This window comes from Strix aluco, chromosome 1, assembly GCF_031877795.1.
Source record: "Strix aluco isolate bStrAlu1 chromosome 1, bStrAlu1.hap1, whole genome shotgun sequence".
Classification (NCBI taxonomy): Eukaryota; Metazoa; Chordata; class Aves; order Strigiformes; family Strigidae; genus Strix; species Strix aluco.
In genome coordinates, this window is record NC_133931.1 from 38,535,677 (window position 1) to 38,561,225 (window position 25,549).

A 25,549-nucleotide genomic window follows, 5' to 3' on the forward strand; every position below is an offset into this window, starting at 1 on the left:
GCTACTTCTCTCAGCAACTATGAGGAATTCTCAAAATTTCTTGTAAGTGCTTCTATGTAATCTCAAAACTTTCTTGACTTTTCTCTTTTTTGCTTTTCTAGTTTCTTTTTCTTCTTGTTTTATATTGCCTGAAAGTTTTGCTACTGTGCATGGGATAGAAAGAGTGGGGCACTGACTGCTTGTATCGGTGAGCATGCACCTCTCAACTAAAACTGGAGCATTTTACCCTTCTTTAGAGGTCTTATCACTTCAAATAGGAAACAGTGGAAGCCAACTACTGTGTAATGCAGGTGCACGCTCTTATATGGTAGCAGTTGCTATGTTGTATTCCTTTTGCTTTAATTTGGGCATATTCAGCTGACCTGTCATCTGTTTCTCCAACAAATTTAATAGGAACTTTAATCTGTGAAGCTAGTAATTCTTTCTGGAAATCCTGCTCTTCATGACTTCATGGCTTTGACTTGGGTGGTTTCCCTTGAGGTGGCTGTTGTAATTTCTGCTCCCAGCTGTCCTCCGTGATCTCTGAGGTTTCTGCCCCTGCTCCAGAAGGCCTCAGCTCTCCAAGCAGCTGCTGCATTGTTACTGTGCCACACTGGAGTATTAGGGTAGCTCGAAGTATGTGCTGTGTAACCCTAACACGCAGGGATGTCAGCTATGGCATTTCAGCTGCCTCGTAAGTATCAGAGCTGTCCTTGTGGTGTGAGCAGGAATCAGAGAGAGGAGTAGGAACTAAACGATCTGTCTCAAGGTAAGTTTTGTTACAGCCCTAATGCCTTTTCAGTTTTCAGCTGTAGCTGCAAACCTCTCTTATATTCCTTCTTCCACTATTTATTCAATCTTCAGATGAGTTTCTGCCTGTATGGTCTTTGTCTTAAAAATGCAAGCAATCCTGGTCATGTAGAACTATTCTGGAAAAAATCTGATTACTTAGCCAACATATTTTGTCATGTTTAGCACAAAATGAGATTTTTGAAAGGAAGGCTTAATGATTTTTAGGTCTTTTGCTTGATTCTTTGGTTTCACAGAAACTCTCAAAGAGGGAAAAAAAAAATGTTCCTGGAAGTCCACTGTCATTAAGGTGCTGGACTTGAATGTGTTCCCCTAAGGAAACAGAGGAATCTTTTCAGAGTGGCTAAAGTGGCTAAAAAAGAGGCACTTTAGTTAAAAACTGTCAGCTTGCTACCACTTCTGCCCCTGCCAAGGACATTTACCTGTAAGCAAACAGTGCAATCTGATGGTTTCAAAAGATTTAGCAACCACTTCGATATTTTTTTAAAAGGCCTAAATAAATGAAAACTATTCATAAGATCTTTTGGTTTAGATGTTGAATTTTAATTATCTTTCAGCTACCATAATAGTGATTGGCTCTGAGATGGGACTTCTGTTGCTGTTTGAAGGAATTATGTAACAGTGTCCTTTTGCGTGATAAAAGTAATCTGGAATGTGCCTTTTTAAGTTACCTATGGTGATGAACGTGTCTCTTAAAACTAAATTCTGTATCATTTCAGAGTCACAGGGTTACAAAAAGCTTGTGCAAGATTTCCCAAGCAAATCGATGCAAATATGTTATGTTGTGTGCAAGCACAATGAAGTGGGTGCATTTGGGATCTATTGATCTCTGCAGGTCAGATCAACTGAACAGTAAATGCATAACAATGGTGCAGTATTTCTGGACGTTTTGGGGTTAACTATTCATACAAAGTAGAGATTGGTTTCGCTGTGCTAGTAGCCCATAATTTCATAATGTGCAAATGTGCAGCTGGTTTGATGCTATTCCTTTTTATGCTTCTATATACATAGAAACTATAGGTCGATGTATGGTATCTTCAAATTCCACTCGTACTGATTTTTTCCAAGCATATTTATTATCTGAAATCTTGAAAAATACAGTAGTTCTGTACAGTGATAATTGAAACAGCCCTTCAGCCTTCATTTTGGCCCAATAGGAATTTCTACTTAGTTTGCTGTGATGAATTCTAGTCCTGTTGTAGAAGTGATATCTTTTTCTAGAATAAATCCAAATGTATTCTAAAAAAATTAATCCATTGTTGAGATCTTGATTCTTAACAACATACCATCTGCTTCTACCATGATCAAGGAGAGAGAATTTTGACAACTATTTAATGAAAAAATTTTGCTTTCCTTGCTGGGAATTTCTCACTTCATATGTATGCAAGTAAATACCCTTGTTTTACCTTTATCTTATTACAATTGCCTTTTTAATAGTTTGCCATGTGCATTTTCAGTATATAATTTCTTCTTTTGGCTAACTATTCCTGTAAATGTTTTAATAATCCCCATTAAAAGCAATGTAGTTAGTTGCACTTCTGCATTTCACTTATAGACAGTTGTTCTTGTTTTCCTACTCAAAATCCACAACACTATGGGCATTTCAAGGGTAATAGGGATACTGTTATTCTATTTATGCTGTTAGACTAGGTACTAGTAAATAAAAAAAGAACAAAGCAGAGGGAAATTTTCTGGATATCGTTTATAAGATGAACCTGCTTGTTTTGTTGTTTGCAGAATTCCGTGATAGTCTTCAGGTATTTTCCTGTGAACTTTTTCTATCCTTGACACTTTGAACAAGTAAATTGTTCACCAAAACCTAGTTGCTCACGGAAACTATATGCTAATTCACGTTATGGTTGGCAAATTTTGAAAGTTAAGACTGCCTTGAAAACGAAATATAATTCACAAAAGTTGTATCACCTTTTGTGTAAAAAAATTAATTCAACTAAAAAAGCTCTTTTATTTTTCTTTTAATTCAGCTGGTGAACTCATTCACACAGCTGTAGCTATGACTGATTTTCCAGATAAATATGAGTGAAAGGTAATGAAAGTTACATTTTCCTCTGTGTAAACTGATATTTTCATACACAGCTACTAATACATTTGCTGCCTCTCTCCCAAAATTTCCTCCCTTTTTATTAATTGATTTTGTAAATAAAATTCACCAATTGCTTGCGCCTAACAGAAGAGTTCTACAATTTGCTGCCTCTGTATTGCCTGGAACAAGACAAGCCTCTTGCACTCTGCTCAGATAAATGCTTGAAACCTTTATAAGTAATGTATTATGAGTGGTCTGAAAAATAACATTTACAGGTAATTGGGTTACTGTCCCTTGCAGCTCTCTTGAGGTTTTCAGTTTCATAAAAACAAAACAAGTAATAACTGAAACCGTGTTACGTTTACTGACATGTAGACTTTACACTTGTTATTTGGGGATCCCTGGGCCTACTTACCATTTTGTCGTTCTCTCAACGTGCCTCACAATATAACATTCATGTAAAGTGTGTCACTACAGATACATCAGTGTTTATAGATATGTATCTCTAGAAAGATACCTGTTAAGTATTAAAAGCATATTGCTGAAGTTTTAGTCAGTATCTTTAGCTATTTTCTGACCAGTTGCCTGCTTCAGCATTACAAATTAGCAGGTGGGAGAAGAAAAGGAAAAAAAACTCTCAAGATGTTACCAGTTGCTGGAAATTAAATAGCTATATTTTTATTTTGTTCTTATAAAATTAGTCTTAGTTCCTTGTGTTAAATACTTAGTTTTGATTCATAAGAAAATCGCTGTGTTTGAGGAGAGAATAATACTACACTTGAAGGATTTTCATAATTAGAAACCAGAACATTTTCACATCTTAAATTTCACTTCTTTGTTAGGATTTGAGGAGGGAAACACTTGCATTTGATCCTCAAAGATTTGCTCGAATTTGTAATTGCTAAAGGATTTTAAGTGAAAGCTTTTAATCCAGGTGAACTACTTACATTAATACATACAAATACCTAATGAAAAGAATACTGATCAGCTTTCAGTTGGTAAAATGTGTAAGTAGAAATCAACTAGCATGCTAAAAGATTCAGGTTGAAGCTAATTGCAGTGCGAAATAGTTTGATAAAATTTTAATACTGAGTTTTGGTATTTTAATAGGCTCTTGTGTAATATTCAAACAGCTGAGCACAAGTAAGTAAATGCTAGTGGGAAAGTATTCTATTATGTAATATAAAACCATATTGTAACTAGCTTATTTGCTAAAAGCTACCATTTCTAGAAGCTGAATCTTTTTTGTATTATACAAAATGTTATCGTTTTATGTGTGTTACTGAGGAACAAATCAACTTTTAATGTTCTTGTTTCCTGTCATATTAAGGTGCATTTTTACCATACTGGTGTAGCAAGCTGTTCCTAATTTCATCTGAATGCTTATCACATGCTTCTGGCAAGTATGCTTAGGCAGAGAGATTTTGACAAGAAAGCATGCGATTGCATGTTTAACAAGTCTTCAAACTTTGTTTTGAATTTCACCTTTAAAACAAAAAGCATTGAAGTAGGCCTATTGTTTGAATAACCCTCCTCCATTAAGTACATGAATCTTTACCCCTCCAGGCTATGTTCATTTGCATTTTATCTCTGCCACTCTTCCACACTTTTATTTCACTCTTGACCCTGTTTCTAGGAGATGTGCGAGTAAGAAGTCGGGCAGGATTTGAAACAGAGAGAAGAGGTTCTCATCCATACATTGATTTCCGTATTTTTCACTGTAAGTATTTAAAAGCAGATAAATGACAAATAAACAAAGGCTTCCATTAATTTTAACTACTGAGCCTCTAAAAATAAAGTTAGCAGCTTATATAGCAAGACCATTTTTTTATACTTCTTAAGGAAAATCTTTCATGCTACTTCATTACCAAAAATAGAAGAGGAAAATCTTCACGGCTAAATTTTTTTGGTTTTAAAAATATACTTTAAACTCAATTGGTTTTAGACCTGAATCTCTGTGGAAATCCCTATCTTATATACAGCATATACAGCTACTGATGTGTGTGCCGAGTTCTTACCAGACACACATAATCAGTTGAGAATACTTTCCTGCTTTTATAAAGCAGCAGAAGGGCCCGGTCCAGGATGATGTTTGAAGAAAATTACAGTAGATGTCAATATTCTTGACCTCATCATAATCAATTAACATTACAGTTACTCAGACATGTAGCTAGGACTTAAATTTTTTGGACATAGACAAATTTTAAAGAAAGATTAAAGTGTTACAAGAAAAGAGCAGACGAAATTTTTTTGATTATGTGTTTTGGGAAACATTGTTTATGAGAAGCATTACAGAAAAATATTTTTGGATAATTTCACTTTTTTCTACATCTATATTGTTATAAATAAATATGTCAGTAGTTGTTGTAATATAAAAGTTTCAATAACCACCAAACCAATATGCAGCAAAAGTGCAGGGCATTTAAGTCTTAATTAAATTATGCCAATAATATTAATGTATTAAATGTTGTATCTATACCAACATTGTATCAGCATAATTCCAAGTATTCTGAATGCAATGGAAAGATTTAGAAAAACTTATGGTAACAAGTGTGGTTGTTGTAATTACTTTATTAATAAAAATGAGTGGCAGAAACTGGTCTAATTAATATTCTGATCTTAACTGAAGTTACTCTTTTTAAAAGTAGATCACTACTTAAATTTAAAACTCTTAAACTCTTAGTTTCATTCAAAAGTTAGTATCATAAAATAGGTGAGAAAACAAAGTTTGAAGAGTATGCTATATTGAATTTTTCAATGAAGAGGATAAGATTTCCATCTCAAGTCCTGATAATTCTACTGAGTATAATAATTCTCTGTAGAAATAGCATGCGATTTATGAATTATGTAACTGTCTTTTTGTGTATATATATATATGTGGCATTTCATGCTGATATGGGAAAATACTAACAGAAATATTGTAAGAACTACCTGTTAAAAGGCAGTCATGTATGATACTATTGCTGTTGTCAAATTAACTGTATTTTCTATGGTACTCATCATGCTGTTTCTTTCCATCCTGATGTCTGTGCATCAGGCAGATCATGACTAATCAGGAAAAGGATTTTCACACCCTTTCTTCTTGCCCCTACTTGTTCAGGCACAGGCACCAACTTTTAGCAACATCAACTGTGGTGTCTGATGACAGCAAAGAATGTTGCTAGGAGGCCCAAAAAATTCTTTGGCTACAGCTTCCCTCTCAAGTCAGCTGCTGTGGCAGTTTTCAGGGTTTCCATATTATAGTCAGATTTTTTTGCACTTGAGGATTGTGGCCTCTTGCAGCATTGCTTTTTGACTTCAGACTCCTGCTACGTTGTGGAGTTTCTTTCAGTCAGTAAGGAATTCAGCCCCATCTCTCACCATATCACTAGATTATCTATTAATTAGATAAATGTTTCTTTAAAATAAATAAAATGTTTTCTTTTCTCTGCAATGCTAATTGAGTCCTGATCAGTGTTTCCTTAATTGTTTTAAGCAAAAGAGTTTTAGTATTGTACTATCAGACTGTGGGCAGAGAGAAGTTGTGGGAATCAGATCTCATTTTTAGGATATTCTCCCTGCCATTCCCTGGTAACTCCAGAAGGATTTGGACACATAGAGCTACATAGCTGAAAAATGTTCACCTGTATGAGCAATAGACAGCATGTGAGAGGAGCTGGCCAAGCCAGATGGGTTGTCTTTGGGGTGAAAACTGGACTAAAAAAGGTCTCCTCTGCAGCTGAAGCAGACTAAACCATCAGAGTGTTGGCTTTTTTTGTTTCCCTACCACAGCTGCATACTGAACATCAGTAATGCATGGATATGCTTCCTTCATGGTGTTTGTAAAGTTTCACTGTAACTTTCTTCTACTGTCCACTAACTTTACTCTGTGGTTCTAGATGTTTTGCAGTGATCATTGCTTACGTGTTTTGCAGATGACTTCTATACTGGCTATCATGCACAGTGTTGAAGCATTACTGCCATTCTGCATTTTGCTTAGCTAACTTCTGTTGTTTAGCATTATTTTCTCTTTCTGTCAGTGATGTTTTGTGAAGATGATGAACGTCTTTCAGGAAGTCCAGTTAATAATCTGCTGACCATTTGTTTTTCTAATATTTTATTGATAGGCTCTTAACCCAGTATTTTATTGTTAGGTTTGAGGAATACTGAATTTTAAATGCATTACTCTAATTTTTTTTTAATAATCACTTCTGTTTCATAACATAATTTTTACTTGCAACTTTGACTAGTGTTACCAAAGTAAAATTTGTTACCATTTAGTTAAGACCACTTCTGTTTCTTCTTAAGGATTATAAACTCAGTGTCTACATATTCATCCCAGAGTTCTGTAATTGGCAAATAAATATTCAAGTTTCTGAATTGGCTAAAAGTATTCTCAATAGTAACTTCTTTCTAGGAAATTCTATTTTTAAATGATTGTTGGAAAAATGTCTTTGTTGTTATTGCTAGAGATTGTGGTATGTGAGTCTTATTTGAAGATTATTAAATGTGGGATTTGACTGATGATCAAACTGTTTGAGTGGTAGTTTTCCTTCTGTATTATATGCTATTCCAGAAGTCACATTTTTATTGCTATTGCAGGAACTAGGCAGGAAGAATAGCTTAATAAATCTTTGTTTCAACAAGACTGCTTCCTGATGAATGGGGGAAGTCAGGATTGTGGTGTTCATGTTGGTTGGTAATTGGTTAACATTGAGACATCAATTAGTTTTTCTGTTGCTGTGGTGTGTTGATCATGTCATGTGGGATCATGGGCATAAACTCAAGTTAGCAGCTAAAAGCTGCCGTTTCTGGAAAGGAGAGAGCAGCCACATAACTTTCTTCCTCAGGAGTAAATTTTTACCTTTAATATAATGGTCTGGTTTTGTTCAGTGGATGTACATATTTCACAGTTGCACAGCAAATTGCAGACACTTTAATATTTTATTCATCTCGGAATGTAGAGCACTGGATCTACTTTTCACTCCTCAGGTAACGAGGAGGGTTTGGCACTTTACTGTCTGACAACCCAGCATGTACTGCTCGGTTTTCAAGTTATTGAAAAAGTGATTGCAGTGGTTATAACCACTCTTGCTCTCTACTGGTTTACAAATAGACTACAGTTAATGTGATTACTTTTAAGTTTTTTTTACGTTACGCAAGACATCATAGATAGTAATTCAGTCTGCAGTGTTGACAGAATATGTTGATAAAAGCTAATGCAAAAATCTTTGGTAGAAGACTTGGTAAATGGGAGTATAAAAATACTCCCTTTTTCAAAAATAGTAAGCCAGAAATAAAATTTCAGGTTTTGTTTTCTTGCTATTGAGAGATTGTCAATAACATCTATTTTTTTTTTTATAGTCATGTCTATATGTGTATATATACACACATACACCTAAGAAACTTTGATTATGTTTGTGAGGATTTTCTAACATGCACAAACAATATATAATGTGCCCCAATCACTCACTGTTCAACCTGGAAAAAAAATTTGGCAAACGTGCTCAGTGATGTGTACAGTATGTTATAGTGAGGAAGTGAAGCCAAAATGAATAAAGTGAAGCTAAAGTGAATAATTAAGATAAAAGCAAAAAATTTGGGAAGTGTCTTATGCAGATAGAACGTCATGCTTTCAAACTTCCTTTTTAGGAAAGGGTTGTTGGATATAGTCTGGAAGAACTGGATAAAAACCAAATACTTTGGGTTTGTGGAGAGGAAACATTTTTTTCTTCATGCTTTTCCTGTCCAGAATAGATAAGATCTTGTCAAAAAGTTTCTAGAATTCTCTCGTGCCACTCTAGTCTGAGCATGTTTCTGTGGGGAGATGGTGATCTTGCCGACACGTGTGGCTCTATTTTGTGTTCTATAGATAACTGAATATGTCACATGAGTTAAAATATCTTAGAAGAAAGGGTTTTTTGAGTTAATCGGCATGTTTCTGTAAACATTTAGGAATGACTCAATTTTGATTCAAATTGAGCCTTGCATACAGTACAGTGCTTCATATAGGAGAGAAAATGATGTGATGGCAACTTAATTGAAATCTAAATGGTTCTTCTCCTTAGTTGTATATGGAGGAAGAGTTTAGGTGACTATTATAGGTGATGGATAAATCTAATTCTCTTTCTGAAGAGTGCAAACACATCAGAAATTCCAGAGTTTTTTTGGTATACAACTTTCAGACTGTTTACTTGGAAATTGCAGTTCATGGAACATTTTTGGCTGGATCTCAAGAACAAAAGGAGATTCTATTGCCTTTGAAAGAGGGGCCAGGTCTCTCATGAAGACTGTAAAGATGTAGTGAAGCTATGCAGGGAGAACATTAGGAGAGCCAAAGCGCAGCTAGAGCTCAACTTGGCTACAGCTGTTAAGGATAATAAAAAATGTTTCTATAAATTCATTAACAGCAAAAGGAGGATTAGGGAAAAATCTCCCTCCTTTATTGGATGCAGAGGGAAACATGGTAACTAAGGACAAGGAAAAGGCTGAGGTGCTCAACACCTACTGGCTGTTCCCTGGACACCCAGGCTCATGAGCTGGGAGATGGGGAGGGGAAGCAGATTGAGGTCAGCACAGTTGAAGAGGAGGTGGTCAGAGACCTGCTACACCGCTTAGATGCACACAAGTCTGTGGGACCGGATGGGTTACACCCAAGGGCGCTGAAAGAATTGGTAGATGTGCTCGCCAAGCTGCTTTCCATGATCTACCTGAAATCATGGCTGACTGGGGAGGTCCCATTGTACTGGAGGGTGGCAAATGTGACACCCATCTACAAGAAAGGCAGAAAGGACGATCCAGGAAACTATAGACCTGTCAGTCTGACCTCGGTGCCAGGGAAGGTCATGGAGCAGGTCATCTCGGGTGCCATTAAAAGTCATATAATGGACACCAGGGGATCAGGCCTAGTCAGCATGGGTTTGTGAAAGGAGGTCCTGCCTGACAAACCTGATCTCCTTCTATTACTATCTCCGACTATTGGACGAGGGAAAAGCTGTCGATATTATCTCCCTGGATTTTCGAAAAGCATTCGACACAGTTCCCCATAGGATTCTCGTAGAAAAACTGGCTGCCCATGGCCTGGATGAGCGAACGGTCTGCTGGGTCAAGCACTGGCTGGCTGGACGGTCCCAGAGAGTGGTGGTTAATGGAGCTAAATCCAGATGGTAGCCAGTCACAAGTGGTGTTCCTCAGGGCTCGGTGTTGGGACCGTTTCTGTTCAACATCTTTATTGATGATCTTGATACGGACATAGAGTGCATTATCAGTAAATTCGCAGATGACACCAAGTTAAATGGGAGTGTCGATCTGCATGAAGATAGGGAGGCACTACAGAGGGACTTGGATAGGTTGGATCGGTGGGCCAACGTTAACGGGATGAGCTTCAACAAGGCCAAGTGCCAGGTCCTGCACTTCGGCCACAACAACCCCGGGCATCGCTACAGGCTTGGGGAGGTGTGGCTGGAGAGCTGTATGGAAGAGAGGGGTCTGCAGGTTCTAATTGACAAGCAACTGAACGTGAGCCGGCAGTGTGCCCAGGTGGCCAAGGAAGCCAACGGCATCCTGGCTTATATTGGAAATAGTGTGACCAGCAGAAGTAGGGAGGTGATAGTCCCCCTGTACTCTGCACTGGTGAGGCCACACCTTGAGTATTGTGTCCAGTTTTGGGCACCTCAATACGAGAGGGATATCGAGGTGCTGGAGCGAGTGCAGAGGAGGGCAACGAAGCTGGTGAAGGGCCTGGAGAACAAATCCTATGAGGAGAGATTGAAAGATCTAGGACTGTTTAGTTTGAGGAGGAGAAGGCTGAGGGGAGACCTCATCACTCTCTACAACTACCTGAAAGGACATTGTAGAGAGGTTGGTGCTGGTCTCTTCTCACAGGTAATTAGCGATAGAACAAGAGGGAAGGGCTTTAAACTCCAACAGGGGAGGTTTAGACTGGACATTAGGAAAAAATTTTTCACAGAAAGAGTGGTTAGACAGTGGAATAGGCTGCCCAGGGAGGTGGTGGAGTCACCATCCCTGGATGTGTTTAAGGGTCGTTTAGGTGAGATGCTGGGGGATATGGTGTAGGGGAGAACTTTGTAGAGTAGGGCTGATGGTTGGACTTGATGACCCCAAGGGTCTTTTCCAACCTGAATGATTCTATGATTATATTTTATATGCTGCTTTGAGATCTGGCAAAGATGTCAGCATTTACTGTTTTCAGTGTTTTGAATTTCCTAGTTTTTCGCTCACAAATCATTGAAAAAGGTTTACCTTGGATAGTGAATTTAGACTTCCCTTGGGTGAGAGGCCAGAAGTCAAAGAAGAGAGGAGTTCAAATCCAAATTGATTACCTTAAACAATTTGCAAAATCTTTGTGTAACAGCACCTGATCATGCTTTTCACAATACCATGTAGAGGTTGAGATAAAATGAGCATAGTCCAGATGAAGTTGAACGCCCATTTTTGTTTCAAGAAAATAGAGGAATTGCCTAGTTGAATCTGGTTATGAGTAATTGTATTGTTCAACAGTCTACTGTGAAGAAGGGTGAGTTTCACAATGGATAAGGTCATGCAAGATTTCTGTATGGTCATAGATTGAATGAAGTATTTGTTCCCCTGTGAAAATACCAGCACTGAGGAGTGAAAAGCTTGTACTCAAGAGATTTCTCCCTGTGAAGGATGCATTCTGAAACTGTCATCTAATTATTCACAATCCAGTTTATTCAAATAAATTGTTTTCCTCAATGTGAGAGAAATTTTGACTTCAGTTTAGTGTGGAGAATGCAGTCACCAAAGTGGAAGTCACAGAAAATGTCCTAAATACAGCTTTTGGCCAAAGGAAAACAGTGAAGATAAACTTGAAGAGTGAGCTTGGTTAAGGAAGATTTCAGGGTAGAAGCTTCCAGCTGAGAATACAGGACAGATTTTTTGTTTGTTTTTTCTTTTGCTATCCTAGATTGTTATTTTACCTACAATTTCTTCTTTTCAAGTTTATGTAAAACAGGATGTGTGCTCTGGAGTATTGTACTGGTACAGCTCACTCAGTGTTTTATTGCTGAGGTAAGTTTGACCTTAGAAGAAGACACAGATACATTTGGTTTTTTTTCTTTTGAACCTCTCCAATGTGTTCCCTCTCCCAAGTAGCTTTTTTTGAAAGTCGATTTTTTTTTTGAATGCTGGACAATATCGCATTAAGTATGTGAGAATTCTTTTGTTTTCATGTCTGCTCTCAGTTTGACTTCTGTATTGACAGTCATACAGGCTCTTAAGGGATATTTTTTTTTTCCTGTCAACCACGATGTGTTACTTTTGAATTCTTCTTTCATTTCTGGGGGTGAAAAATAGCCAAAAAGAATTACTTGATGGTTCTGTCATTCCATTTATGTAGAACTGAAGATTTCTAGAACACCAAAGAACAGTGTTTTCTTGGAAGACATCAAGAAGAGGATTTGGTGATGGTCTGGAATATATTAGCCTTCTTTTGGGAACCGTTATGTGTTGTACTTGTTCTTCAACAGCATCAGTATCTTGATTAACACAGCATAACACATTTTTGTAAGGGATATATGTGTATTCTGATGATACTCCTCTAAATATTTTGCTTCAGCGAGGTTTATTAGTTCACACTATGCTGTTGTGAGCTACAGATTTGTCTTGCCCAGTGGGTGGAATCAGGTAAAAAAGTATGCAACTGCAGGATTGCTGTGGTTATGATTCAGTAAATTGGTAGTGAAAGAATAGGCCTTGTATAGCCCGTTTCCTAGTCAGAAGATAATTGCAAAATGTTCTGCAGTCCAGCACAGGGATGGCATTGTTCAATTTACTTAATTTTGTATCCTTCCAGAGATGTTTACAGAAATATTAAGAGGAGCCAAAATTCAAGAGAGTTACATGAGTAGAATCTTTTAGATACCTTTTCACAGTGTTTTCTTTACGCTTCTGCTACTGTGTAATGCTTTACAGTGCCATTGGAGAATTAGCACTTAATTCATACTGAAGTAGTCTAATCCCTGCACTTTGAGTAATTCCTCTCAAATTAGCTCTGCTTTGAGCAGAGAATTGGACCAAAGGACTTCCAGAAGTCTGTTCTGTCCCTTGCAACCTAAATTACTGTTCTGTGTTTCTGTACTTTGCCAAGGTGGTTTTTCATTCTGTAAGATCCTTTAGGAAAGGAGTTATCTTTGGTGGTGGTGATGCCTAGAAGTTGCCCTCCATCAGGGAGGATCTGTTGAAAAGTACTAGAGTTTATATTAGTTGTGGTATTACTAGAGTTTCTTGAATCTTAGCAACTTTTTTGGTTCCATTCATTTAGAAGACACTTGCAAAGCCACATTTAATTAACTAATCCTTAATCCACACCATATTTTCTGGTGATCATTGTTATTTGGAAAAACATGTATGAATGTGTATATAAATACATGTATATGATACATTAAAAAAAAGTCTGGCTTAATTTTTTCTTTTAAGCAGAAGGGGGGGTATAGTGCCTTACGATGATGCTAAGCAGGGCTTCAGAGTGGTTCTTAGGAAGACAGGAAGAATAATAAGAATAATTTAGACACCAGTAGTCTTTATATGTAACTTTAAAATCCTTGCTGAAATTATATCTTCCAGAGAAAACCATACCTTTATATATGACTTCAGTACTAAATGTCTTAAAAGTACTTTAAAATGTGAATCATGAGTGGAAAACTTAGAGGATTTAAACAACAGGACTGAAAATATTTTTCTTAAATGTACACGGATCTAGTATAATGCATTTAATGGTTTGATGGGAATAGATGTGACATTAGAATGCTTATGGGTCCCCCTAGTGGTGTGAAATGATAGGGAATACTTTCAAATTATTCATAAATAGAACATTATTTGTATTCTGGAAGGTGTTAGAAATTTGGTTATAACTGGCATGTGAAATTGAATATTTCTTTCAAACGTATATATTTACAGGTAGTAGAAACTTTCAGATATTGTCAGGTTTGGTGATAGTATCTGCTGTGCAAAAATGATAAATGTGTAGCTGAGTTTTATATGGGAAAAATGTGAGACATTACTTCCATGAAAAGAAGAGTTTTCCTTGAATTTCTTAGGAAAAAACCTCCTCTGGTGGATCTACGCACCCCAAATTTCAGGTTTCGTGTTCAAGCATAAGATCAATCCATCCTCAAGTATTTTTTAATTACTTTTTCTGTTGGTGGAAGTGATACCCAAGATCCTCAGTTAAGCATTTTCTATTGGTAATAGCAAAATTCAATTATTTTTATCACAGATAATTTCTTATTTACCTTTTGGGCTGTAGCAGGGAAGAAATGGAGGTATAGTTCTTATGCTGGATTGCCTTGTTTCAACCAGGACCCATCAGAGGCTGTGAGTCTTTATCTTTGTGTGAAAAGACAGTAGAAGCATTTTGCTAGGATTTAAGGGTTTTATTAATAAAAAATTAAACCAAACCACAATTAAGTTGTCATTCTTCCTTTAGTTGTTCTTACTATATGATAGATGAGAATAAGTATATCGGTATATTATGATCTTGTAAGTGATTGTCACTTGTCTTTTCTCTACATATTTTGTATTTTTATTTCAGCATGAGAAAAATAAATATTTAATATCCCTGTGAAATGTGATAAAATTAATTTTTTAGGTTGTCATGAAGGACAACACTTAAGATGGGGAGTGGGAAGAGATTAAAATAAGTGTCTTGGAATACAGAGGAAATCTTTTGCATGAAGACAACTTGCATAATTTTATTTTTTTGCTGTATATGCATAACATTAGCAAAATAACTGATGTTAGTAAATGGAATGATTCCTTTTATTTTAGAGAGGCATTTTTTAATTATACCAACATCTCACTTAAGAGGCTTAGAAACAAGTATATAACCATTTTAATAAATACATTGTAAGTAATAAATACTTTGGGTGATATTCTACCTTTAAGTAGGGCATGAAGAGTTAAGAAGGGAAGAAGAATTTCATAGGAAAGCTACTGTTGACTAGGAATAGAGGCCTATAGTTTCAGTCGTCTAGTTCCTTGCATCAAAGGCACTTCTGAATGCTGTAGCTTCCTTCTTGACAGTCCCAACATCCTAAGTTTGCTTTCATTGTGTTTTGGCTCTCAAGACTGTAAATGTCCTACATTCATTTATTTATCATTCTAATTTGTCCTTATCTCTTAAGAGCAAATGGTCACTATTGGATATGAGAGAGGCATTTAGCACACTGAAAGATCCAAATGAAATGAAGGACGTTTGGGCTGGGAGGAGGGATGTTTTTGCAGCATGCTTTTTCTTGAGAAAATGTAAGGCTCTCTTCACTCTTCACCTTTTTCTTTCCATTATAAATACATTATTGAACCTTGCTTTGGTAGGGTCTCTGAAATTAGCATCTCGTTTCGTGACTCATGGTAGAAGAGGGTAGGCTGACATTCTCTTATTAATCATGCATATAAAGGGAATGAGTTTTCTGCTTCTGCCAGGAGGGAAATACCAAGTTTCTATTGCACAACTGTATCATTCAGTTTACCAGTCCTTCCTCTGAACTTGTCTTTGCTGGTTTGCCAGAACCACAAACCAGTTGATTTTTGTATCCTTCATAATAATTTATCTGTGAGGAAAAGGAAACTGCAAGCACGGGAGCTATCAGTGTTTCTGCAGCTGAAGAACCTATCTTTTTTCTCCTTTTCTTTTTTTTTCCCTTCTCCTTCCTTGAAAGCTAGCTATTTTCTTTTTCAGCCTCCCTTTTAAATTAATTACCTGTCAAACCTCCACATCTGACTCACCTATTCTGAATTGTGCCATGGCAAATGTTTGGCTGTTAAAGAGAGCAATTTACTTTTTGGGTTGGTGTAGTCCTCTGAATTAGGTGTTCTTGAACTGCAGAGGTCTGGTAGGGCTCGAAATACCTTCTCTTTTGGAAGTTATTCTGATCGTTGCAAATCTAAATAAGACATTTGGTCAAGCTGTTATGACCTAACTTGGGCTATACATGTGGAGTAAATAGTAGTTCAGAGGGAAGTGCACAGCCCTGCTGCTGGGGAGGAACACCCCCAGGCACCAGCACAGGCTGGGGGCTGAACAGCTGGAGAGCAGCTTGGCAGAGAAGGAACTGAGGGTCCTGGTGGACATGAAGTTCAATATGAGCCAGCAACACGCCCTTGCAGCAAAGAAGGCTATTGGTATCCTGGGTTGCATTAGGAGAGGCATTGCCAGTAGGTCGAGGGAGGTGATCCTACCCCTCTACTCAGCACTACTGAGGTGCCTGCCCAGTGCCAGGACCAGAGGCAGTGGGCACGCACTGAAACACAGGTGGTTCCCTCTGAACATCAGGAAATGCTTTTTCACTGTGAGGGTGACCGAGCACTGGCACAGGTTGCCCAGGGAGGTTGTGGAGTCTCCATCCTTGGAGATACTCAAAGGCTGTATGGACACTGTCCTGGGTAATGTGGTCTAGGTGGCTCTGCTGAGCAGAGGAGTTTGGCCAGATGACCTCCAGAGGCCTTTTCTGACCTCAGCTGTTCTGTGATTTTGTAATAGCAGCATTGCTGCCAGGAAAGCTGGAATGAAGTAGGCTTTGTTGTTTGTTTGAATTACATCAGCTGGAGCAGTGCTCTTTTTTCTTTTTTCCTCTTTTTTTTTTTTTTTTAACTGAGGGGGAGAAAACATGGGATTAATGCATAAGAGTAGTGGCTTATGAACCATACAAACTGATAATTTAGAGAATTTAAAAATATTTTTAAGATTAATGTCTCAATAGCATATTGCAAAGTAAAGAGGAATAACTGCTCAGTTTCACAGAAAACTGAGTAATTCATTTGCCTTTGTACCCACATCATCATCAGAAAAAGTACTGAAACAAAACCATGGGCATCCCCCCAAGTGACTTACAGACACAAATATAGGTGAAACACAGGTCTATAGTGCCAAATTACTGCATTTCTGTGTTCTGTTGGGTGCTTTGCTGACAAAAGCTGTTGTTCTACTTGTATTGCCTACATCATACTGTTCTGCCAAAGATTAACGGGTGGCATCTGTGACACTTATTTGTAGCATGACAACAAAAGTAGGGTTTTGTTAGCTATAGATCTGTAAAAGAGTACTTATCAAGAAAGTTATCTGTACTTCCAGAAGAGTGCTGATTTCTCCTAATTAAATATTTCATTTTATTGAGATTCAGTGAAGTTCCTGGATTTTGTATGTGACTTTGTGGACATTTTAGATCATTTTAAGAGCTAAAGATACCCATTTCATGTTATTTTATTTCAAACCTAATGACTTCTGTTCTGAAATTCAGATTTTAAGGGACTGGATCAAGATTGAGGGGGGAAAAAACTTCTTACCTGAAGCCTACACTCTGTTAAGAGAAAGGGCTGTATTGCTCCCTGCTTCTCTGATCTGCAGACTGGCAGTGCTCAGACTGTAATCTCATGTTAATGAACGCGATTAGAAATATTGGTAGAGTAATGCAGCATGACAGAATCTGTTTATTTGCCTGCTGTATGCGTGAATGTTGCTTTATAAGCAACCTTTATCATACATAGTACACCTCCTTACATAACTGGGATATATAGATACCAGTGTCTTCCGAGGCAGTGCCCTTGGCCTTAAGTATGATGACTTGAAGAAAGATATTTCATGTGAAATTGTCTGTATTAGCCCTTTGAAACTGATAGGAACTTCAGTATCTTGATGAAGTGTTTCAGGCATGCCTGAAAGAATATTCCAGTTTTTGTCAATTTGATGTCTGTTAGTACAGACTGTTGATGTGCAGAGCTGCTGCATTTGGTTAGATATTATATGTTCGTGCAATTGTCAGTTCTGTTCAGAGGTGTTTTATTAGTGTGGATTGGAAATTAATATATTAATGAGTTAATGTAGACCAGAAAGTACATTGGAACTTCTGCAGGGAGAAGAATTTATATGGATAAGGATTTATCTTATGTTGAATTAAACTGCTTTCACTAGAAATCACTGAGGTTTTTAACTGAGGTTTTTAACAAGGCCACACCTTCCCCTGTAAAATATTTCAGACTGACTTTAAGAACAAAAATTGTAACGGCCTACTTCACCAATTTGTAATACACCTTATTCTTGGAAGGGCAAGAGGTTTATGCTGCAAAGTTGAGTTCGTGTTGATTTTGAGCATCTGCATTTTTGGAAAAGAGCATGTTTGCATTGACTTTCTTAATACTTTTTTTTTTTAACAGAAGTAATTTCAGACACAATGAGGGACTGTCAAGATTATTGACTGGTTATATACAACTGCTGTTAGGGGTATTGCTGAAAAGAAAGTAAAGGCTAAGTTTGGCCTTATGTATTTCAGAATTAAAATATCTGGCCTGTTGCAAAGAAACTGTAGCTATGTGTAGTTTGATCTTCAGGTTTCTAAAACACTTCAAGCATATCAAGTGGAACTGATCATAAACTAGCATCAGTCATTTGAATAAACCAGTTAACCTAGGAAGAGTAAAGCAAAATATTTGTATTAATCTTTGGAAACAGGGTAAAACAATTTTCTGTAGTGTTTTCACTGTACTGGGAAAGGGAATTACATATGCCATGAAAGTAAATGTGGTACTTGTTTGGCAGAGGAGAGGTTCTGAGCATAATTATCTGCAAAAGCACCAAAATCGGTTGAGTGTGTTTAAAACTTTGCCAGTAAAGAGAAGTTCTGAGCTTTAAAATCCATATAAAAGTTATTTGTATGTGCTCAAAACCTACTTGTAACTCCTGTATCAACACACAATTACTGATATTCTCTTGCTGGTGTACATATCTTCTGTGATTTGCTAGCGACATGGATTGAATGTGTATACATGAGAGCAGTTTTCCAAAAAAGAAGTTGTTTTTACACAAATTCCATAATATTTCTGTTTTTTCAATAACAGAGTTCCTTAAAAAGATGTTTCAGCTGGGATGTAAATATTTGTTTTTCTTCACAGGATACATACACAGAAAACTTTCTGTTCTAAGCCATAGCTCTGCACTTACTATTAATAAAAATACCTGTATTTGTGGCTGAAACATTCAGTACACAAAAAAATTGCATCGCCTTTGTTGTACCAAAATTCCCTGAGCAGTCGTCTTTTTGGTAAAGGTTTTTTAGAGAGAGTATTTATTTTCTTGTTTTTTGTAGCAAATTCTGAAATCGAGGTGTCTGTGTCTGCGAGAAATGTGAGAAGGTTGCTTAGTTTCCAGCGATACCTGAGATCTTCCCGTTTTTTCCGTGGTATCACTGTTCCAAATTCTTCAAACATTTTAGATGATGATTATAATGGACAAGCAAAGGTTGGTTGCTTGATTTTTATTTTTTTAGTATGTTTTTTAAAATGTTTGCTAGTATATAACTATATCTGATGTTAAAAGTGCAACCAAGTACAAATTTTAAGCATGTATTTTTTTATGCGTGTATGTATTTTTTTTGCGCGCGCGTGTGTTTATATATATGTATCTTAATATAAGTCCAGACAAAATGACATGGTTTCTAACAAGCTCCTTACCACCCACAGGTTTACTGGGATGATTTTTAGAGCTTATGTGGCTAGTGTTTTGGGGTTTTTTTTAAATAACGCCGGTGAATGGAGGATGCACTTTAATCCTTGAAGAAAAAGTGAGGAAAGGAAAATGAATCCGTATTTAAGAAATGTAATGGAGCAGTTTGGACAACTATCCCCCTCCCCTTTTCACTTTTAGTCTAACCTCACTAATGAACATCTGGAAGAATGACTGTCTATTCCTGAAAACTCAGTAATATGCAGTAAATTGATTTATCAGAAGATTATTATGCCAAACTGACTTTGGCAGGCAATTCTTCTAGAAAAGTGTGATGGCTATAATATGCCTGTGCTGCAGTAAAGCAGGGAAAGCAGGTCTTGGGAAGATGGGCAGCAGTATGAAGAGAACAGCTAGTTGGATGAAAGGCAATGTGCTGGGGACAGAGGATGGATAGTGCTGAAGGGGCGTGAGCAGGCAAACATTATTCAGGGTATTCAAGATCCCAAAGGCTGTGTCGTCTTACTGACTGCATGTAGTGCTTTTTGTAATCTTGACTCAGGAAAGGAACATACTTGTAATACAACGAATGTATCCATCCTGAACACGATCAGGCTGCAGTTTAGGAAGAATCCGATAATGTGGAGGATGAATTTTAAGAATGTACATGTAGTTTAAGAGTAAAAAGATCTTGTTAATGGTCTTGTTTCTTCTGGTAGTGGAGTTTTAGTGGCTGGTAGAGAAAAGCTAGAACGTATAATTGGATCACAAACCAGCTCCGCTAATCTAATGAGAATAGCTGTTGTAAAATGTTCTGGACAGGTATTTCTCATGGAGGTATGGGAGGCAAAGATTGTGACTGCTGAACTCTGGTGAGGCCTCAAGTGCTGTTTGGTGTTCTTGTTCATCCCTGTTGCTGGAAGAACAGTTCATGTGGAGCAGCTGTGAAGAAGTGCTAGTTCAGTAAGGTGCAAAGTCAAAAGCCAGTTTCTTAAAAAAGAAATTAAAAGCTTGGCTTGTACGTCTACTAAAGCATCTAGATATTATTTCTCTTCTGTAAACAAGGGGAAGAGAGAAAACAAGGTAAAGGACTACAAAGATTAATTTACTAGCTAACTGCAAAAATTAAAGTGGAAGAAGTCTGAATACAGAGCTGTTCTGTCATACTGTTTCTGGTTTTAACTGAATTGTTTTAAATTGTGTATTATTTCTTTTAAGAAATTGACTAAAGGATGAAGAGAAAATCTCCAACCAGTTCTGTCAAGGCACTTCTCATTTTTTTCAGTTTTTAAATTTGTGACATGTATTTTAAAGTTTTTCTGTTATCAGACAAATTTAATTCTTCTTTTAATACTGTTTTTTGTATGTAGAAATCCTAAGACTTGTATCTGTCTCTGAAATCTTAAAGACTTGTCTGGGCTATGGGAAGATAGGCATATACTGAGAAAAAAAATGACAGCTTATGTGTTTTCTTTCAGTGTATGCTGGAGAAGGTTGGAAATTGGAATTTTGATATTTTTCTTTTTGATAGACTGACAAATGGTGAGTTTATTTTTGCTATTTCATTTGTGTTTTATCTCTTAGCATAACTTAACTATTGCTCTTGTGGTATGTGATTGCTTTTTCGCTGGAAAAGCACAGATTTCATCAAGTAGTAGTTTTTGATTTAATAGTGTTTGATCTAAATCCTAGTTTGCCTGGTCACTGTTAAAATACTGTTACTGTCCTTGATTTGTAGAAGAGGCCCTTGTACTTTGTAGGTTGCTGTTCTCTCTTAGCAATTTAAAGTAGTAATTTGATATAAATTAACAAATAATTTTGCTAACTTAATCTTTTTTTTTTAATTACAGAGTGCTGGTAATTTATATGGTTGTGTCCAGAAGGTCATTTATATTGAACAAGTATTTTTCTGATAAATTTAATGTTAGATAGAACAGTTCTTTTACTTTACAATAAGAAGGCATGTTGATATGAATGCATTATGACATAGGATACCTAGAGAAATAGGAATTAAGCAGACAGAAGTTTGCACAAAAGACAAAAAGGAAGAGAATACTATGATTAGTTTTGTGCACACATTACAAATAGTGTTAGGAACTACAGAAGTAGTTGGCTTAAAAAAATATCAAAGTATTGTTTAAGTTATGGATAGACAGAAAAGAGATTTGTAAATGTGCTGGAAAGAAGGGAGGGCTGCTGCAGTGAGTAGGGTGAAGTTTTGTATTATAATTGCAACAATGGAAGCTGAATTTTGAATAGAATGAAAGATGATGAGTGAGTCCGGTATCATGGTGACATCTGTGCCAGTGTGGTAAGAGAATGGAGGGCAGCTCTTGTGGGTTTTACATCAGTCAAATGGACTTGGTGGCAGAGATGCAGTCAGAGTGTTTAAAGTTGGCAGAAAGAGAAGTGAAGTTCAGAAAAGGAAATGAGGTGCCAAAAGATAATTTTCTCTCCCGTTTTGTTGAAGGGATGCTTGGCTTAATCTGGTGTAAAAGAAATATCCTCACAGTTTTGATTTAATACAGAGATGGATAGAAAAGATGAAAACAGCAAGGATTTTTAAAAATGGAATGTTTATATAGATAATGATAAACTTTAGATAACAACAAGAAAAAGCTATTTGTGCAAGTTAACTTGTTTGTAAGCATAGTTTGTTTTGGATTGGTTTTATCAGATGAGAGTAATCTGAAGTCATCCTTCGTATAAGAGGCCCTTTCTACATTTTAAATATGCTTTTTCAAATACAGTTTAGATACTACCAGTACAGCTTCTACTGTGGAAGCCTTCTTATACCATCCATTTTGCATCCTAACTTAGTCATTTTAGGGGGACGTTTTGAACATGCAGTCTTGTTCTCGAAAGTTTGTAAGGGGAGAATGCTGTGTATATAAAACTGCTTGATGAGCTACCCTGGACGAGCCTGTAAGACACAAGTTAGTAAATATTGTTCAAAGAATTGTGTATCTTGTGAGGAAGTGGCATTCACGTGTGAATACATTAAGCCTAGCAATAAGCTAGATTTAGCAGAAGTTTTTGTCCTTTTGTACCTCAGTTTCTGTCTGTGCTAGGTTCTTTAATACCTGCTAAATGAAGATTGTTAGAGTCAATATACCAAAACTGAGTTATCTGCCGCTACATGTTTGCAGAGTAAATAACAGGCAAGCTATTGCAAGTAAACATTTGCAGGCTGTTTTTCTTATCTCTTACAGTTTTACTTGTTTTACCACTCCAAGTGATTGTAATATTATAGCTATGAGTAGGTGAAGTATATTGTAAGCTTGTAATGGAATACATTTCCTAGAGAAATTTAAAGCTTCCTGAGTTCCGGGTGCAATAAAGAGTAGTTTAGCAAAATACATGATGAAAATGAGAGATAGCATATGTACAATGTATGCTAATAGGTAGTGTTGGTTAGCTTTTTTCTTTACCTGATTATTTTTGTGTTTGGTTTTAAGCTGTATGTCTGTGATATGTTTCATCTTGGTATTTATAAAGTTGAATACTGTTGTAACAGGTTTGCATGTCGAAACCTATTGCTTTTTGATGTTCAGTAACATTCTCATTCTGTCAGTTGACAGTGGACAATTGGTGAATTCATTATAATTATGCAAAACCACTGGTGATTACTAGAGGATGTCATGCAGTAAGATTTAAATATTTATCATAAATTGGTGTAGAGAAATTTGCTTGTATAATTTTTGTGACCAATTTGTTTGAAGTAATACATTTCTTATGAAAGAGTCACTGATTTCATGGCTTCCAATGAATTAGTATTTTCATCTTATTTTTAGGAAACAGTCTAGTCAGCTTAACCTTTCATCTGTTTAATCTTCATGGACTAATTGAACACTTCCAGTTAGATACGATGAAACTTCGTAGATTTTTGGGTAAATACAGCTTTTTATTATGATGAATATTGCTGTTTATCCGCATTTTTATATCTTAACTGAAGTGCTGGTTATAGTTTAGCAATAAGGTTTGAAGGGTACTGATGCAGTCCAGATTGTGCAGTGATTTAAATTGTATTGATTGGGACAATTTGTCAAAGTTTCTATGAGTATAGAAATCTCCATGTTAAATCCAAACAAGTATTAACAAGGTTAGTAGTTTGTAGCAGATGCTGTATTGTATTTATTAAATCTAAATAATCACGAATATGTGTGACATTGTGTGACATTTTTATTGGGAAAGACTGGACAGCTTCTTTCTTTGTTTTGATTTTCAGTTTTGTTTTAATCTTAATTTCTGAAGTTCATGATATAGTTTCCTAACTGTATTGAACATGCCAGCTTGGCCATATTTAATGGTGCCAATTTGATGTTCTCTCTCTTGCTGGCTCAAACTCTCCTACAAATAAGCACTGTACCATGGGCATAATTTCTCCATAGACAGACCGCAAGACAATTTTACTTGAATGTTTGGGCCCGTGGCGCTGGAATGCTTCAATGGAAAGAACTGTAAATACGATGTAGAATATTCGAACAAAGTGGTACTTACACTTGACAGCTGAAAGAGCTGTCTCTCTGCATCCCCATAGACACCAATGCTGGTGTGAGACTTCCCTCAGTTCTTCTGTGACAGTACCTTTTATTTAATTTTGTGGAGTGGGATGCTTTTTTTTAACTGAGGAGAAACAAGTTTCTGGTCCCTTTTAGCAGGCTTTCACAGTTTCACAGAAATCAATTTTGTGGTTACAAAGCTTGTCATCTAACAGGGGAGAAATCACACTTGGAAAGCTTTTCTCCCCTTTCAAATAAGGGAAGGTTTTTGTCTTCATCATTTAGTTCTCTTTCAGCTTTAAAAAAATCCAGTTCTGTCTTGCATTTCATGTTGTTCTAAAGTGGATTCAATTCCTTCCATTTTCAAAAAGGTAGATCAGCTGACCTTGAGGACTGATATATTGGAATGGAAAGAAAATAAATGTAAAAATCTGGTCTTAGGCTACTCAATTTGTAACTGAGTGTGTTTTGTCTTTCTCATCTTGCTTATTTCCTGGTTCGTTGAGATTTAGCAAATGACAGTACTTGAAATGAAAGGCCAGGTAGGAATGACTGGATTAGTTAACTGGTTGTCAAAAGATAACAATAGTCTTAACTACATATGAGTACTCAAAGTCGTAAGTTAAGTCAAAAGTGAAATTAGACTTGGAAGAAGACAAAATTTTATTCTAGCTTTGAAATTCACCACCTTTCCCCTTTCATTAATACCTTCTACTTAATAGCAGTAAGAAAAACACTTCTTAGCTCTGGCCTAGCCCATCTGTCCAATCAAGGAACCTTTCTTCCAAATACAGCTTTTTAGCATGAACCCAATTAATTCTTTTCTTTTTCTACCTCTTATACCCTAGTCCAAAAAAATCTGAAGATCAAATTCCAGGAGACTAGGACAGCTCAAGTGGTCCACAGTGCCACACAAATTTCACTTCATTTGAGAACTCACTTTTCATTTGAGAATCTTAAGGAGAGAAATCTGATTTTAGTCCTCAGCAGGATCTCAGCATTTTATTTTTTTTTTTGTGTGTGTATATATATATATGTCACATCATATGTGTGTGTATATATATATGTTTGTTTATACACATACACAGTCTTCCTGTGATTTCCAAAGGTTACTTGAAGATCTGTCTCCTCCTACTGTGTGTTTTCAAGTTCTTATTCCAGACCTGAACAGGGGGAGAGAAAATAGAGTACTACATTCCTGGAAACATAGGGTTGTTGTGCCATTCTAGTTCTAGCAAACTATGATCAAAATATTGTCCTAGGTCTGCTTTATTAAATAAGAAAATTGTAGACTTCAGGTAGCTGGACCAGTCTACAAGCCACAAAAAATTGAGGAGTAAGCCAAGGACATCCTCATTCATGCACTGGATGTGAGGAATAGGTGAAAGGGAGTTCTCCTGCAGGTTAATAGAGCCTGAAGATGCTTATTTTTGTTATTTTTCTGTATGAGGTGTCAGCTGTGCATTGAGTACTATTGAGATTACATGATGGTTACCATATTCGACTTTTCATGAACCACAGCTTTTCACAAATACCGTAGCAGTAATACTCTTAACATTACAGTCACAATTACATGGAGGGTACTGGTTTGTAACCCGAGTAGAAGAGGTTGTGGGCATGTTTGTTCGAATGGGACTGACAGACTAATTAGCCAGGAAAATATTTGAGCTTGAAAGAGCTAATATGTCATATCAGGCAAAACTTCAGAATATCGTTTGATTGCTGTGCTTCAGATCTTCTCCCCCTCCATGGTTTTTAACATTA

At 36.6% G+C, this 25,549-nt stretch overlaps 1 protein-coding gene across 5 annotated transcripts in view; it reads left to right on the forward strand.

Annotated features, from left to right (window-relative positions):
- Positions 1–25,549, forward strand: part of PDE7A (phosphodiesterase 7A) — an 80,147-nt gene that overhangs the window by 45,018 nt on the left and 9,580 nt on the right. For 3 of the 5 annotated variants that reach the window (XR_012622455.1, XM_074818187.1, XM_074818196.1), the window contains exons 3-6: positions 4,467–4,550; positions 18,928–19,079; positions 20,762–20,825; positions 23,078–23,173. Coding sequence is in view for 4 of the 5 variants with exons in the window: in XM_074818187.1 (XP_074674288.1) it covers positions 4,467–4,550; positions 18,928–19,079; positions 20,762–20,825; positions 23,078–23,173 (396 nt within the window). In the remaining variant the exon portion in view is untranslated. The remainder of the gene's footprint in view (positions 1–4,466; positions 4,551–18,927; positions 19,080–20,761; positions 20,826–23,077; positions 23,174–25,549) is intronic. The other 2 variants (XM_074818205.1, XM_074818212.1) reach the window with 1 other exon arrangement.